This window comes from Magnolia sinica, chromosome 5 (genome assembly GCF_029962835.1).
Source record: "Magnolia sinica isolate HGM2019 chromosome 5, MsV1, whole genome shotgun sequence".
Lineage (NCBI taxonomy): Eukaryota > Viridiplantae > Streptophyta > Magnoliopsida > Magnoliales > Magnoliaceae > Magnolia > Magnolia sinica.
In genome coordinates, this window is record NC_080577.1 from 20,550,313 (window position 1) to 20,567,441 (window position 17,129).

The 17,129-nt window shown below is 40.5% G+C and overlaps 1 protein-coding gene across 6 annotated transcripts; it reads right to left on the bottom strand.

The window, feature by feature from the left end:
• Window positions 1-5,039: 5,039 nt before the first annotated feature.
• Window positions 5,040-16,591, bottom strand: LOC131245695 (uncharacterized). Of its 6 annotated transcripts, none has more exons than XM_058245312.1 (4): window positions 16,088-16,434; window positions 14,646-14,898; window positions 5,518-6,700; window positions 5,040-5,369 (listed from the first exon to the last, which is right to left on the bottom strand). In XM_058245312.1, exon 3 carries the CDS (start codon window positions 6,688-6,690, stop codon window positions 5,530-5,532), a length of 1,161 nt encoding a protein of 386 aa, XP_058101295.1. In that variant the 5' UTR covers window positions 6,691-6,700; window positions 14,646-14,898; window positions 16,088-16,434; the 3' UTR covers window positions 5,040-5,369; window positions 5,518-5,529. The 6 variants fall into 6 exon arrangements, with proteins under 6 accessions (XP_058101295.1, XP_058101296.1, XP_058101290.1 ...); XM_058245313.1 differs by having other exon boundaries at window positions 5,040-5,379; XM_058245307.1 differs by having other exon boundaries at window positions 5,040-5,431.
• Window positions 16,592-17,129: the final 538 nt, after the last annotated feature.

A 17,129-nucleotide genomic window follows, 5' to 3' on the forward strand; every position in this document is an offset into this window, starting at 1 on the left:
CAAACCGTCCAAGTCATGTGCACCATACCTTATAGATGGTGAGGAAACACAAATATCAGACCCATTAGGTGGACCACGTTCATGTGGGACCCACCTTGATAAAGCGTGGGCCACGTACATGTGGGACCCACCATGATGCTGTGTTTATCCATGCCATCCAACATCCCTGGACGCTAGACGTGAAGCTAGCTAACATGGAGTGCGTGTACTAACATGGGTGTGTACTAACAAGCTAACCAAATATATATATATATATATATATATATATATATTGGTTATTCATCAAATGGTGAAAATTTTAAACAAATGAGGAGATTTTACAGGGAAATTGGAGAAACAAAACTAATACAACAGGTTATTAAAATATCCATCCACCTCTCTCAGGCATAATTTCTACGAAAGCCTTGCACGCGACCTTGAAACCTTCTTAAGGGCCACTAAGATGTTTATCTGAGATCCAACTTATTCATAAGTTAAGACATACATGAAAGAAGGGAAAACACAAATTTCAGCTTGATCGAAAACTTTTGTACCCCTTAGAAATTTTTAATGGTGGGCATCACTCTATCCACTGTTTTCTGCGACGTGTACATTCCAACTTTGGATCTAACTCATTCTTTGTCTCATGCCTTAAATTGATATCTCCAACTAAATGGACAGTATGGATATAACACATACATCATGGTGGGTCTCACAAAACTTGGTGATGTAACCTGTCCGAGCTAATCTACCTCTGGCTAGCGCTGGAGTCAGTCCGGGCCGGCAAGGCTCTGTGGGATCTACCGTGATGTAAGTATTTTATCCACGCCATTAAAAGAATTTCTTAGATGATTTTATGTTATTACCCTAAAAATGAGGCAGGTACATAGCTCCAGTGGACCACAATAAAGGAGGTTGTACTGATAATGATATTCACCATTGAAATCTTTCCAAGTGCCAGCGTTATGTTTTTTTTACCATACAACCTATTCATAAGGTCATGTAGACGTGGATGAATTGAAAACACAAATATCAACTTGATCCGAAACTTCTCCAACTCGCAAGAAGTTTTTAACGGTGAATGTTCAATCCCCACCTTGTGGTCCACAGAAAATCGTTGAACAAAGTGTATAAAACACTTGCATCACGTTGGCCCCACGGAGCCTTGCCCCGTCTTGGGCGAGGGTAGGACGCAATCCGCGTTAGGCGGACGGGGATCCCGTGCGAAAGCCTTTCGCAGGAAGTGGGGCTCGAGATGATGTTTTTGAGAAATCCGCTCCAATCATCCGTTTTTTGAGCTTCTTTTAGGGCATAAGTACAAAAATGATCAGCATCCAATACTCAGGTGGGCAAAAAATGTGAGTATTGAACGTCAACAGTTTAAATATTCGTGTCGCCACACAAGCCTTGAATCAGGATAATATTTGTGTTTTCATTTCATCCCAATATGAATGACGTTAAAAACGGTATAGATGGCATATAAACATCACTGTAGACTCCAAGAACATTTCAATGGCAGGAATTTTCCTACACACATTTTTCTTTAGTGCGGCCCACTTGAGTCTTGAATCCTTCTGAATTTTGGTCACAAGTCCTAAAATTAGCTCACAAAACGGATGGACGGGGTGGATTTTTCACAAATATCACGGTAGGCCCCATCTAAGTTTCCACGGAAGGAAATTCATGCGAAAGCCTTCCGCGGGAAATCCGCGTCCCGATGTATGCGGATTAGATTGGAAACGGATTGGCTACTCCCCCTGCTACCAGCCAATGGCTGTTGGTCGGTGCTCTGTGGGCCCCACCATGAAGTATGTGTTTCATTCATGCCGTCCATCTATTTTTATAGATCATTTTATGTTATGAGAGAAAAAAATGAGGTATATCTAAATCTAGAGTGGACCACATTACAGGAAACAGTATTGAATGAACGCCGACCATTAAAAACGTTTGGGGGGCCATAAAAGCTTTGGATCAAGCTGATATTTATTTGTCCCTTCATCTGGTTCTTTATGACCCAATCAACAGATTGGATGTCAAATAAACAGTGTAGTGGGCCTTAGGAGGATTTTAATGGTGGATATCCAATCATTATTGTTTTCCTGTGGTGTGGTCCACCTGAGATTTATATCCTATTATTTTTTGTATCAATATCTAAAATGATCTGTAAAAATGGATGAAAGGAATGGATGAGACAAATACATCATTGTGGGCCCACAGAGCACTGACTACCAGCCACGGCTGGTGTCCGGGGAGTAGCCAATCCCTCTCCGATTAGATACTGACAGGTTGAGTGCAAGTCAGCTACCAAAGTTACGTCACCAGTTCCGTGGGCCCCACTATGATGATTGTAGGTGTTGTATCCACATCTGCCATCATTTTGAGATATAATTTTAGGGCATGAGTGAAAGAATGAGGAAGATAAAAATCTATAGTGGACCCCACTATAGAAAACAGTGGGGAGAGTGATTCCCACCGTCGAAACTATCCCAAGGCTCACCATAATGTTTATTTGAAATCCAACCGGTTCAAAAGTTAAAAAAGACATGAAATAAGAAAAAACATAAATATCATCTTGATCTAAAACTTCCATAGCCTTTAGAAGTTTTTAATGGTGGGCGTCATTGTCCCCACTGTTTTCTGTGCTAGGGTCTACACTGGAGCTTTGGATTTAACTCATTCTTTGGATATTGCCCTAAAATGATCTCTCCAAATGGATAGAAGGTGTGGATACAAAATATACATCATGGTGGGGCCTACAGAACTTGGTAACATCTGTCGTATCTAATCGGCAATTGGTTCCAAGTGGATAGAAACAATAAGAATTGAACTTGAGAAATTTTCTGGTTTTCAAGGTTGTATTGTTTTTATCACGGACAACCATAGTGGTTGTGAGAAATCCACCCCGTCCATCAGTTTATGGAGATCATTTTAGGACACAGGGACAAAAATGAGCCGAATCCAAGGCTCAAGTGGGCCATACTAAAGGAAAAGGTGGGTAGGGAAATTTCTACCATTGAAACCTCCCTGGGTCGAAAGTGATGTTTCAATTGCATCCATATCGCTCATAACAATATTCCTATTGAGATGAACTGAAAACAAAAATATTATCCTAATTTAAAACTTCTATGGCCCCACGAATATTTCAACTGTGGACGTTCAATCCTCACTTTTTTGGCCCACTTGAGTCCTGGATCTAGCTAATTTTTGGCCTCTTGTCCTAAAATGATATGAAAAAATGGATGGACGAGGTGGATTTCTTTTTAAAAAGACCACGGTAGGATACACGTAAGTTTTTAGTGCAAGGTTTTTGGCATAAAATAAGCGTGAGAGATATAGAGGTGGAGGGGTATTTTAATAACATATTGCACCGGTTTTGTTTTTTCCCTATAAAATCTCCCCATTTGTTTAAAATTTTCACCATCTAACGAATAACACCACCAGCACTCGACCTTATGGAAGGTATAATACGGTCGAGCGTATAGTACATTTTCCAATATATATATATATATATATATATATATATATATATATATATATATATATATATATATATATATACCCACTTGAGCACTTTTTGATATGTGATGTGAGCCAAAAATCTGAACCCAAAATCCACATTATACAGCACCCCATGAAACTAGACCCAACTTTCATCCTGATCCAAAACTCTAGCGGGTCGTGGAAAAAGGAAACAACTTTCTCCCTTGATTTGCCTCTCTTTACTATGGCCCACCAGAGTTTTGGATCCAACTGAAAGTTGAGCCCTAGGAGTTTCATGGGGTGCCGCATCACATGGACCATTCAGATTATGTGCCTGATACGTGTGCAAAGGTGCTCACCTAAGAAGGTGGACAGGTGAGCATGACTATATATAGAGAGAGAGCCATTGCTAAAATTGAATAGAATGAGAAGCTTGTAGTAGAGACTTCAGGCTGATTTATTTGAAAAGGAAGGATGCACCATTCCTAACTATGGGCATGAACAGGATAGATTTTCCTAAATTTAACTTTTGCAGTTAAGAGAAGAGAAAAGGTGGCATTCGTAACTGGTAAGCAGGCCACTTATCAGCTTGGATTTGATTCACCTCAACTTTCCAAGTGGTCAGGATGCCAACTCCCTGAGTTCTTTCTAAATTATGATGGCACGATTTAGAAGCTTGGTGCGCCCCTATGCTCCATATAACCTTCTATCTTTCCCTGCCTCATTGCTTAAAGTCAACGGGCCACAATTTCTTCCTTTTCTATGGGTTGCATAACAGCCGTTTATGCTATTACTGGGACCAACCCATTCTGCAAAAAAAAAGAATAAGAAAAAAAATGATCATAGGATTCTGGATTCAGCTAGAATTTGGGCATTCTCACATTTCTCTCATAATTTTGTTGTTATTTCATCAAAGCATAGCATTAGAGGGCAGTTTCGTCATATTGTTGAGAGAGAACCGTAATAAAAACTCCCTAAAACATGCTATAACAACTGCGGTGGTAACTCCCTTCAAGAGAGATTCAGCTGCATGAGGAAGTGAAGACTTGCGCCCATCGTCGGCAAACACCAACGACTGCCAGTATCATCCACCACATAACCATTGTTTCCATTTAGATAGAGGAATGATCACATACAATCGACTATACCGTACAGTCGTGTATGGGCTCCACCACGATTTTTGTAACATCCAGCTTGTGCTTCAGGTTCACCCAACCATGAAAATGGATGCCTCTGAACTAAGCTCAATCCAATCATCAAGTGGGCCACAGCATGCAAATGTGAATGTTTCTTCGTGGTTTTCATTTCTCTATGGTGTGGCCTACCTCATGATTGGATACGCCTGATCTTTTGGTTAAACCACCTGATACAAGTTGGATGACGGCAGCTCGATTGCATGGTAATTATCGAACATCAAACATCAACCACCTATAACGTATCCATACACAATCCATGTTGTTGCTGTTTACACAACAACATTCCAAAACGGATTGTGCATTGAAAGTGATACCTTAAACCATGTGAAGATCTTTCACACCTTGAAACTGCCTCATGCATTCCATCACAAGCAAAACTGGAAATAAAAACGAATTCCACACTTCAGAATAACTGTACATTTGACCTCCTCGCAGGCCATTTGAAAACAACAGTCAATGAAGAAATCCAAACGAAATGAGTCTTGCATTCGAAAATGAATTTCTCAAGGCTCGTCACCATCAACAATTCTTTTGCTTCAAACCAAAAACAGAAATGAAGAAGAAGAATAAGATATAAATACTTTTAGAGAAACACAACATACTGCCCCAGAATACAAATGGCATCCCAGTTCTCTGATCTCCAAACAGTTCTCTCCTCTTATCTCTTGAGGCAGACCGCTTTAATGGAGTATCTTGATTTCCACCTACATGGCTCTGCAACGGTCTAAGAAATTCAACATGGTAACTGAATAATGGAGTTCTATCTGATTGCGGTTCTGTACATTAAAACAGATACACGGAAGTATCAAGTCAATTGAAAACAATAAAGAAACAATGTCCAAATGTGAACCATATACATTACCAGAATGTGGGATTATGGATGATCTTCATCAGGTCTGGACCGTGTGAACCGCCGACGCCTCCTTGGTATCGGAACCTCATCGCCTACATCACTCATATTCCAATCATCTCCATCATCATCTTGCAGACCCAATAGGTTCTCACCCCACAGATTACGTCGACCAGAAGGGCGACGATGCCTTCTCCAAGCTCTTGAGAGGCTTCTTGGCTCGTCGATCGGGGACATAGGGCTGATCATATGGAACAGAAAGAATGTGGTCCACCATGCCCCACTGCCTTCACTCGGGCCACTTTCTCCATCGCGTGAGAACCCATCTCCATTATCAATTACATAGTCCCCTAGCACAACGGCACCAGGCATGGCTGAACGGATGGCACTGACAATGTCTCCGTATTCCCGTTGGTGCTCAAGGTGGTGCCAAGCCCGTTGCCTTGATGGGTCTATGTCAGTCGGTCGCGTTGTTGGATGAACCCCCCTGGCATGCCTACGCAGCTCCCGGTAGTTTCCAGTAAACGAGCAAGACTCCCGAGAGCAGCTTCTCTGTTTTGAGTCAAGATACTCCCTAGCCTCTTTTACAATCTTCCAGCTTTTCACAATTCCTCGGCAAAGAGGGCACTTCAGGGGCAATGGTGGTTCTGATAAGCCACCCCCACCCAACTCCTCATCACCAATCCTTCCGCTATGTGAATCAGGACCAGCCCCCATCCTCTGAGCTTCCAAATACCCATCAGTCTCTTGGCTGTTATTTTCTTCCAGCACTGACAATAGCCCAGCTGACATTCCGTCACTAGTTTCTGCAAGACTGTAGTCCCCACGTGTTTCCACTACATTTCTATCCATCCTTGGAGTCTCAAAGATGGTTTCAGAAGTGAGGCTGTGAAGAGAACTGTGACCCAGCCTTCCACTGCCTGGGCTTTCAATAAAGGATGGAGTCAGGTGAGCAGGGGTGCTCCTAAGGTCGACTCTCAATTTTTTGAATCGATCAAGGCAATTAGAATGCCTATAGCTAGTGTCACAGATGTAAGATCTGCAGCCCTTGTCGTGAGAGCTGCAGAGGAGGAGGACAGCGTTATGCGGATGGTCCATGCAGATTGGGCACGAAGCTTCATCCCATTCCTTGTGCAAGGCGCGGATATCTGCATCTGCAGATGTGCTTCCTTTCATATCTGTCATCTTGGGTGCACTGTATTAAGTTTTGTGAGACAGCACAAATTAGGATGCCAACCATTTCACTTAAAATCAAGCACAAATTTATCAGAGCAATTAGGTGTTAATGCAAGGCTAAGGAATTACAATATCTAGAAAGAAGATGCAACATGGAGATAGCTTTGAGATTTTTCCAGTCACAAAGTATGCTGAAAGGACACATCCCACTCAGGCTCACTTCTTTTGGGCCTGCTTAGGCAGCCCAGATCAAAGAAAATGCAATCCATGCAAAAAATGAGTGAGATAAAACAGGTTAGATCTGTTTTTATCCCATTCCTAATTTGGAGCAGAATTGTGCCCTTTCTTGGCCAAAAAGCAACTCTGTTCATGATTTGGAAGCTACCCAAAACACACAATAGTCTGGAAGCATCTAACAGCTATCCCAACTTAACAAACATTTGGAACTAATTCTTGATAATCCGTAATAGAAGAATTTATGAAGAAGAGACAGTTCTCCATGACACATGAAATAATCAATTTTGCTCCCCCTCCATTTAGTATCTGAACTTGGAAAGATCTTAGACATCTTGACAGCTGCTGGCTAACAATTAAAGGGTAGAAGATTATGTGTTGGAATCAACTAAGGGAACCAGATGATGCGCATCCTTCTTCATAGGAACCCATTTCTAAATTCTAATGCACGTACTTGGATAGAAGTGCTGGCACATATATCTCAATTCTCAAGAAGCCAATCATGGAAGAAGAGCTAACATAACGACAGCACATGAACATTGGATGGCGGAAATTCAAAATGGAAGGTTGGGTGGTCATCTAAAAGCACCTTTCCAAGTAATTTATGTTGATAACCACGCTGCTTGGAAAATTTTACAACTGGAATGCTTCCTTCAAGCCTCAATCTTGGAAAGATTACAAGAGGAAACCTTCCTTGAAGCCTCTATCTTCGGGTCTTATTGTGCAATAGAGACTCTATTTAAGCATTTTAGGATACCATTGAGGAGTACTAGAGGAGATTCGTTTGTTGGACAAGCCATCCTTTTATTGGCGTTTGCTGGACAAGCCATTTTCTATCTTTAGGTGGATCTAAGTAGACCAAGGATATGGCCTGGAGGGCAATCAGCAGTGTAGGGGGTTCAATTGGGAAGGGAATTATGTTCAAAGTCTGAGCAGCTGATGGGATCAAGTGCAAATATTCTCTTCGTGAGGCAGAGCAGATGGTAAATCTTCCTCGTCATTGCACCATTTCAAGTCAAGTTTCTAGTTATTATCCTTGATTATATTGCCACCGAGTGGGTTAGTAGTCAGCTTTAAGGGTAGTTGGTCATTTTGCCGCTATATTGTGGCTGGTCATGTTCTTGGGAGGTTCTGCCCCCTGGAAAATTAGGATTCAAGGAGTAAGCATTAGATCCTGCAGCAACAAGGCAAACATTTCCATTGAAAAAGAGAGGATAGAAGATGTGTCATTCTTAGACACTAATGTCACTGGACTTTGTTAAGCTTATTGTTAACAACTTATATAGGGAGTTGGTGCTTTATTCATAGCTTTGATTCCAAAAGAGCGGGCAAATTGATTAAAGGACTTTCGCCTGATAAGTTTGATAGGGGCCCATGCAAGATTCTAGACAAAATTTTGGTGGGACGTCTCAAGCTGATTCTCAGGAAGATCATATCCAAGTTTCAAGGTGTCTTTGTGGAAGGCAGATAGATTATGGATAGTGCTTTGATAGCTCCTGAGTGTTTGGACTCGCGGTTCAAGGAAGGATGTGGCGATGTAGTTTGCAAGCTTGACTTGAAAAAGGCATATGATCATGTGGAGTGGAAAATTTTTTTATTACATGCTTGGGCAGCTTGGTTTTGGGGCAAAATGGAGATAGTGGATATCTATGTGTGTAAGTTAGGCTAGTTTCTTGGTCCTGGTTAATGGATCGCCGAAGGGTTTCTCCAAGTCATCGAGAGGATTAAGGCAGGGAGATCCTTTTGTCTCCACTTCTCTTTGTGGTGGTGGCAGAAGCTCTGAGCAGGATGTTGGAGAAAGGTGTTTCTTTGGGTGTCATAAGCGGCTTTAGGGTCAATAGGGGAGACCTCCGAGTTTTGCATCTTCAATTCGTAGACAATACCCTTCTCATGTGTGACACCAATGGAGACCACATCAATAACCTGAGAAAGACTGTTGTTTTGAGGAGATTTCAGGGCTAAAGGTGAATCCTCTAAAATGCGAGACGCATTGGGAACCCTTTAGAGAATTTGGAGAAGTTGGCTACAGTTTTTTGTTGTAGACCGGGCTCTTTTCCTTCTACTTATCTAGGGCCACACGGATGTGGAAGACCATAGTGGAGGTGGAAAGTAATTTCAAGAGGATGTGACCTTTCCGGTGGGGGATGGGCAGCGTGTAAGATTCCAGGAAGATATTTGGTTGGGGGATCAACCCTTAAAGGAATTATTCCCTTACCTGGCTTTGATTTCTTCGAGTCTAGAGATATTGGTCACCGATAACTTTTCTTAGCTAGGCTCTTCAGGCATGTGGACTCTCTCGTGCAGAAGGGACTTGAAGGAAGACAAGAAAGTTGAGCTTTTCTCTCTTTTGAGAGGCTATCGGGGTTTGAGTTTAGTTTGGAGTGGGATTCAATGATATGGTCCTTAGACAAATCCATCTCTTTCTTAGTAAAATCCTTTTCTTTTCTTTCACTGATTTCTGGAAAACAGTTGAGGGATAATCCATCACATCCGTCTTCTTTCTGGTCATATGGCGCCCCAAAGAAGGTCACAGTTTTCGAGTGGCAGGCAAGGTGGAACAAGATCCTTACTATCAACAATCTCCGCAAATAAGGTATGTATAGGAAAGATGATGTAATGCAATGTACTTTATAATGTTAGTGTGTGAGTGTGTTGTGTACATGTCCTTTTGTGCTCCTCAGGAGTATGTAACAGTGCTCTTTAGTAATATATCAAAGGGTGTGTTAGGGTTTGTAACTCTAACACATACAATGCCTCTTTCCAAACTATCTTCCCTCTCCTTCCCTCACTTTCTCATTTCTCCCTTCTTCTCCTTCAAAACCTCACGAATCAACTTTGTATTAGAGCCATGAACTTCACATTGATCAGTGCTATGGGATTTTGCTAACATCAGCTAGCGTACGGCTGACGTCAACTGTTGTACTATCCATACAGGTCCATTTTGATCGGAAAGAACATGGTTTCCTAGATCTTGAATTTAGAAGAATTATGGTGATTTTTGTGAGATTTTTATGCAACATTTAAGGTATGTTTCTCTCATTTTTCTCCTCCAGCGGAAAAACCCCAAATTTTGATTTTTCTTCGATTTCTCCCAAATCGATAGCTATTTCTTGGGACTCCCTTCATATGTTGGATCAGTTTTGTTGTGATTAGCTCCTCATGGAGTTGTTTCTGAGAGAGCACCTGATTTGAGGGTGTTGTGAATCAAAAAGGGGGCCAGTTGTACCGTTTTTGGGTCACTGGGGATCTGACAGTGCACTGAATCTCATGGTGTATGTGTTGATCGCTGAACGTCATATATAGGGTGGTATTTGTGCTAAGTTCAAACTTTCCATGGCTCCGGTTGTTACATTACATCATCTTTCCTATAGTATGATCCTAGTAAATGCATGTGCTCTCTGTTGGAAGGAAGGTGAATCGATGGACCATCTCCTAATGTATTGCTTGTTTGTGAGGACAATTTGGGATAATGTCTTATCTTTGCTTGGATTCTCATGGGTGATGCCATAATCCTTCCCCAAACTCTTACGGGCATGGCATGGAGGTGCAGCCGGGAAGGTTGGGAGGACTGTTTGGCAGTTAGCCTTGCTTGTGGGATTATGGGAAACATGGAAGGAAAGGAATAACCAATGTTTCAACAATTCATCAGGCAACGTACAAGGACTAATTCTGCAAGGAGAAAAGCTTGGTGATCAAATGGGTAGTGCAAAGTTCTGTACTAAAAGAAGTATCCCTTACCCAACCAACCAGACTGGGCTGATTTGTAAATTTTTGCTTTCTTATTTGACTCGTATGGCCTGGGCCATGTGCATAGATGTACTGTATGCCGTATATAGTTTATGTAAATATGATGGCTTTGTGGCCCTAACCTAATAAATTTGGCACAAAAAGAATTGGGGACTCTTCAATTGTGATCAATTAGAGTGAAATTTAAGAATATTCACAATGGAACGTTCCACTTTAATGGATCACAATTGCAACCCAGCCCACTCAGGAATTGGGGCCTCTTCAACTTGAGGTGGGCCAACACATGGTAACATATGATAGTCAAAGTCCATTTATTATTTCAAATAAGCCCCGTCCCTACAGCAGTTGCCTAGTTCTTTAGATTCAACTGACAAATATATGGAATTTCATCCATACTAAATAAGGATATTCCGGGATGTCCGATTGATTCAATACAATTTGACTGTTGCAGTAGCAAGAGGAGAGGTACCCGAACAGGATTTGATGCTTTTCACCCAAGTGATAAAATATAATTTTATTATGAAAACCAATATGTTTGAGCCTCAAGGTATGCAGACTCTAATTAACTAGCGGCAAAGGCATTGGGATGGCGCTTGTGTTTTTGTTGTGAACCTTCATGATTGAGGGGATTGTTGCAGAAGTACTCATGGAGCCCATATAGATCCTATAGTCACATGAATCATCTTATTGAGAGAAGAGTAGTTAGCTCTTGCTTAAAGATAGTTTATTTTCAGTAGCATTAGTTTTCTTTTTATTTAGATAAGCTTCCTTCATCAGTTGAAGTCCTTGTTGGACTAGACTCTATTCATTTTGGACTATTACCCATATACGTTGAATACATATGCAAGAGAGAACATATTTCTATTTTGTTGTATTTGAATAATAGAAATCAGTTTTTTTACTCTCTGTTTCAAAGAAAGAAAAAGAAAAAGAAAAATAAAAATAAAAATCAGAGTTCTATTATTTGTTCTAAAGGACTGTTTGGTAGACAACTAAACATGAGTTCATCTCATTTTAGTGAACAGTAATTATGTATAAGAGATCTTGTTCTCTAATACATAATAGCTTCATGTTACTCGTAATAATGTGTTATAGAACATGATCTTTAATAAATAATTACTGTTAACTAAAATGACAAAAAATCATTTTTAGGCATCTACGAACAGGACCTAAGATTTTTCCTGCAATTGGAAACCATCTAGAAGTGACTCTTCCTACTATTTGTGGTGAGATTCATACATATCCTTATTCTCTCCTGTTTCTTCTTTGTATCCCTTTTTTTTTTTTTTTGCTGATTGTCTCTGCCGCTGAAAAGTGTTCTTCTGTATCAAATATGTTGGAGCTCCAAAGCTGCCCCTACAGTTCTGTCCCCAAGCCAAGAATTGTTTTTTTTAATCGGTTAATGATTTTTTCTGTGAATGGCAGATCATCGTTGTCATCTAAGCCTAATCCCAACTAATTGGAGTCGGCTACAGAATATTGTTCTGCCATGCCACTCTATCAAGGGCCATGACTTAAGTTAAACCATAGGTCATCAGGTCTTTTCCACCTCCACCCACATCCTTTTGAGACTTCAACTCAATGGCGCATAAGGGTGAAATATGAATCAGCAGATAGGCTCCTCTAAACTTCAATACACATAAAACTAACTTGGATACATCTTCATGTAGATGTTTTATCAATTTTTCGTATCATAGCAGGTTCACTTGGGAATTTGTTTCCTTGTTTCTTTCTTTTTTCTTCTTTACCTTCCCACATATCCGCCTATTATCATCTGTCCATAACTAAACTGTAAAACTCATCCACAAAGCTGTCCACCGCTACCCCTTTTTCTTGTGCACGTTTATGTTGGCAATTGGATGGTATGTTGAATGAAAGTCGTAAACGTTACCCCCTAAAATAGGTTCACCTTACACTTCCAAAGCATTAGCCAACATGTGGATGTTACATGGAACCTTAATCTGAAGGTGGTAATCCAAATTAATCTTCTAGGTATTGAAGTGTAGAGGTGCTTACCTGATTATTTACATCTGATCCTTTAGGCTTGCAGACAGAACCACACTTGTAAATTTGGAGCTCCAAACTACTTGATTTAGTATAGTCGCTAGTAGAGATAAGCAGCAGCAGACGGAGAAGAAACAAGAGAGAATACAATTTGTGTAGTCCCACCACAGATAGCCTTTTCTTCTTTTTCTTTTTTTCTTTTTTTCTTTTTTTGAAAGATAACAGAAACTTTCATTGAAAACAAAACTGAGGTAGCGCTGAAAGCAGAAACAAGAAAAGAGAGAAATGGGAGAAAATACAGCTAATCCAGCCACCCCTTACCCCTGGCCCACTCAACAACATTATACCAGGCGTGAGAGGCTATACCCTCAAAATTTCGACAAACATTTCGAAAACACCTACCATTCTTCTCACCCCAAATCCCCCAAAAATCTGCAAGGAGACAGCCTCAACACTGCCCGACGCTTTTTGCAAAGAGTGACCCTGTGCTATTCCACCAAAAAGTCACCAATATCCCACGGCATGACCCACGCAATGTTGAATATAACAAAGAGGGAAGCCCAAATACAGCTAGAGGATGAGCAATGAATAAATAGGTGGTTGACCGATTCAGCATCTGACATGCAAAGGAGACAAATATTTGGGATGACCATAGACTGCTTCTGAAGGTTATCTATCGTCAAAACTCTGTTTCTACCTACTAGCCATCAGAAGGCTCCATTCTTCCTTTTTTTTTCTTTTTTTTTTTTTAAAACTCAAAGCAGCGATTGATCATGACATGCTGATCGGAAGCAAGACCGGCAATTGCCGGGAAAGAGACGCAAAGAGGCACATCACCCCTTCAAACATCTTCTCAAAGGCGAATGTTCTCTCCATTCCCCAATGAAAAAACCAGACCTTTCAAGAAGATATATCTTGTGCTCGAGCCACCACAAATAGCTCGAAGAGTCACTTTTAAATAGCTTCCAGTCTCAGGAAAAATCAGAGAACAAGTTTTGTTATATTCGAAAAATAGAATTATGCTCTCTAGTCCATACATATGCAACATGCACAGGTAACAGTCCAAAAATAAATAAATAAAATCCAATACATACTAAAGTCTAGTCCAACAGTGACTTTAACATACAAAGAAAACTTATCCTAATACTAATAGCATGGAAACCAGTCCTGCAGTAAATAGACTACTTCTAAGGGGGAAAAAAACTAACTACTGTTTAGTCTACGCTCAATGAGACCATAAACACAAATCTAGGATTTATATGGCCTGAATCATCCATTGGACACTCACATGTGATCCGAGATCCGCACATATGAACTGGAGCCCAAAATCTTCAACAGTGTACACTGTGAGGCCCACTTTTGGCTCTACAATGGTATGCATGAAGGATGATAGGTCTTCCTGCATCACTACCACCGACTTCTACTACCTTACATGTTTATAAGTATTTGGATTATTGAAAATAAAGGTACCGATCATTGAAAAGAAAAAAAGTACTAACGTATACATGGTTGCTCAAATTTAAGGCCCCAAGCAGTGAGTTGACATTAGATGCTGCAGTAAAATAATAATATCTCAAAAAGTTCTTATGCAAACAGTGGAATATGGGCCGGTAACATAAGAAATGTTTAGGAAACCAGTCCAGAGCAAACAAAAGCAAACAGAACAACACATAGAGGCCCGTTTGGAACAAAGTACAATCCTGACCCTTTTGGAATTTTTCATCAAAAAGGGTTTGAATCCACAAAGGTTGGATATTTGGTTTCTCCAAAACTTCCTAGGCTGGAAGCAGAAAAACATGAAAAGGGGTGCCCTTTCCAATTGATTTTGTTCCGTTTCCACTCAAAATGAAATGGATAGGGCAAACCCTATCCATTTTGATTGGCGCTGCCCATACACAAACAGGCCCTAGATTTCTTTTCTTTTCTTAAAGGATGTTAACACCAACAAACAACCTCATCATTAGGATGTAAACACTCACCAGTAAAGGAACTTTGACTCAGTCCCTTGTAGCTTCTAAACTGTTACGAAGATAATCAGCTTTTATAGGCGATAAAAATAGGCAACTTTATTTGTTTTGTTGAAGAAAATCCCACAAACAAGCCAATGCAGAAATCTTCCAGAGAGCGTAATAAGTAATCAAGCGTTCTAAAAACCTTGACAAAAGTACAACCTCGGACTACTGCATCAACATCTATATCAAGCTCCACAAAGTCACTGATGACTCATAAACCCTGCACTTATGCCATGGAACAGTGATAATAGTCACTTCCAGATTATCCAAATGTGGAAAGATAATAGTAAAATCAAATGAAGCTTCCAATTCAAAACATTTCAGTTTATGGTCAGCCCAAAACTGGAAATCAATTACAAATATTCCAATCATTGTAAGACATTGAAAAGAATAAGATAACAAAAAATTCTGGAATTCCTATCGTCAATGGGCATTACCAAAAAAAAAAGGTGTGTTAAGGTGTTCTACTTCTACAAAGTGGTGGATCAGATGCTATCCACCCAATCTGGTTAGAAACATAATTTCAGGTCAGACCAGATGTTGGCCAGTAGCAATTTTGGGGCAAAATCATGTTGGTTCCGTTTCAAATGGTGTTTCACCAGGTGGGTGCGGAAGGCTCCCAAAACACTGCGTGGGAGCAAAATGGCATTGTGGAACTTCCCTTCCCCAAAACGCCAATTTCAGGGGCATCCAAATGAAGAATTATTTAATCCGACGAAATCAAACAGACCATAAAGAAGACATGACTGACGCCAAAAAAACAAACACCTTCAAACTACCAGAAAAGAAAAAGGGGCAAAAAAAAAACAAAAAACAAAAAACAAAACAAAAAGCCCTTCATTTTGCATCAGAATCATATATCAAAGTCGTGAATTTTTTTTTCCCACTTGAATTAAGAACAAATTCAATCAACATACAGCAAAAATCTGAATCATGGAAGCTGAACCTACTGCGCAGCGCACATCAGATTGCGAACAACAACAACAACAACAATCCTTGATTGGATTCTAATAATATAAGGAGATTTATCCTAACCCTAGTCACAAATTTTCATTCCCAAACCCTAACCCTAATCCAAATCAGATACCATTCCCTTTCTCCATTGGCAGAAAGGGGCCAAAATAATAAAATAATAACAAAACCATCCATGCCAAAACTGCGATTTTTCCGAACCCTAACCCTAATTAGAGATCGATCCTCTCCATCTATTTAAATAAATAAATTTTAAAAATAAAAAATAAAAAAAAAAAAAAGGCCCCTGCATTCGCAATTCGTCCTGAAAAGATGAATGGTGGAAATCGGAAGAAAATTAACGAATCAAGTACATAATCCACACACATATATACATTCATACATACATATATATTTTTCAGATATGTATGAAATTCAAAAATGGTACGGATTTTTACAGATGACAAGAGTTGCAGGGGATTGTATTTGATGATTTTTGTTTTCTTTTTTCTTTTCTTCTTTTCTCCTCTGACTGCACAGAATCGCCTCTTCCTCGTTGGAAGAAGGGGGTTTTGGTGGTTTTCTTTTTCCGCGTCGAAGAAAACGAGAGAAGCCGATGAAAATTGGCAATACGAGATTTTCCACAAGGTCGATGAATGGAGATTTCCTCTGTGGAGTGTGGACCCCACTTCTATATCGGACATCTGTAACCGTACACGTGGCATAAGTTCGAGATATGGATGCGCATCAAGTGGGTCCACATTGTCTGGCACTGGTAGAGAACTTTAAAATCTCTTATATTGTGCGGTCTTTAAATTCTCATATATAGTGGGCCCAACTGTTGTACGGCCACGATCTCTTTCACATATGCCATGTGTTTTCTTGTGGATGTCAACATAGAGCTGAGGAGATGTCCACATAGTTTTTGCGTGTGATGATTTACCATCATTTCGAGATGCGCTGACTGTACACGTCTCCTACACGTGTGCATTCCTTCCAAACAGACGACACGTCGAGTTACTTTGACTGGATAATCTTAACCGGCTGATCTCATCGGGACAATGAATTTCGGTCCCAAACGGCACACAAGTGCACGAATCACCACCCTTGTCTTGCATTGGCCCTGCTCCAACCTTTGGATCGGGCCTGGGTTAGGGCCGAAGAGTGAAAAAGGTTCTTGGTAGACTCAGTTTCAGATTTTCTTTTGAAAGAATTCTTCCATCCACACGCATCCTCTGTATAAACAATTTGGATCGTTGGAACCGCCGGAACGGATATCGGTCTGGCAAGGGCTCGTAGGGCCCGCCGTAATGTATGAGTTTCATCCATGCCGTTCATCCATTTTTCCAGATCATTTTATCGCAGGATTTTAAAAATGAGGCAAATCCAATGTTCAGGTAGACCACACCACAGGAAGCAGCAATGATAGTGGCATGCACCGTTGAATCTTTCCTAGGGCCCACCATGATGTTTATTTGTCATCCAACCTGTTCATAAGGT

Coding starts and splice junctions, on each gene's coding strand:
- LOC131245695 (XM_058245309.1), bottom strand. CDS start 6,690: ATGACAGATATGAAAGGAAGCACATCTGCAGATGCAGATATCCGCGCC.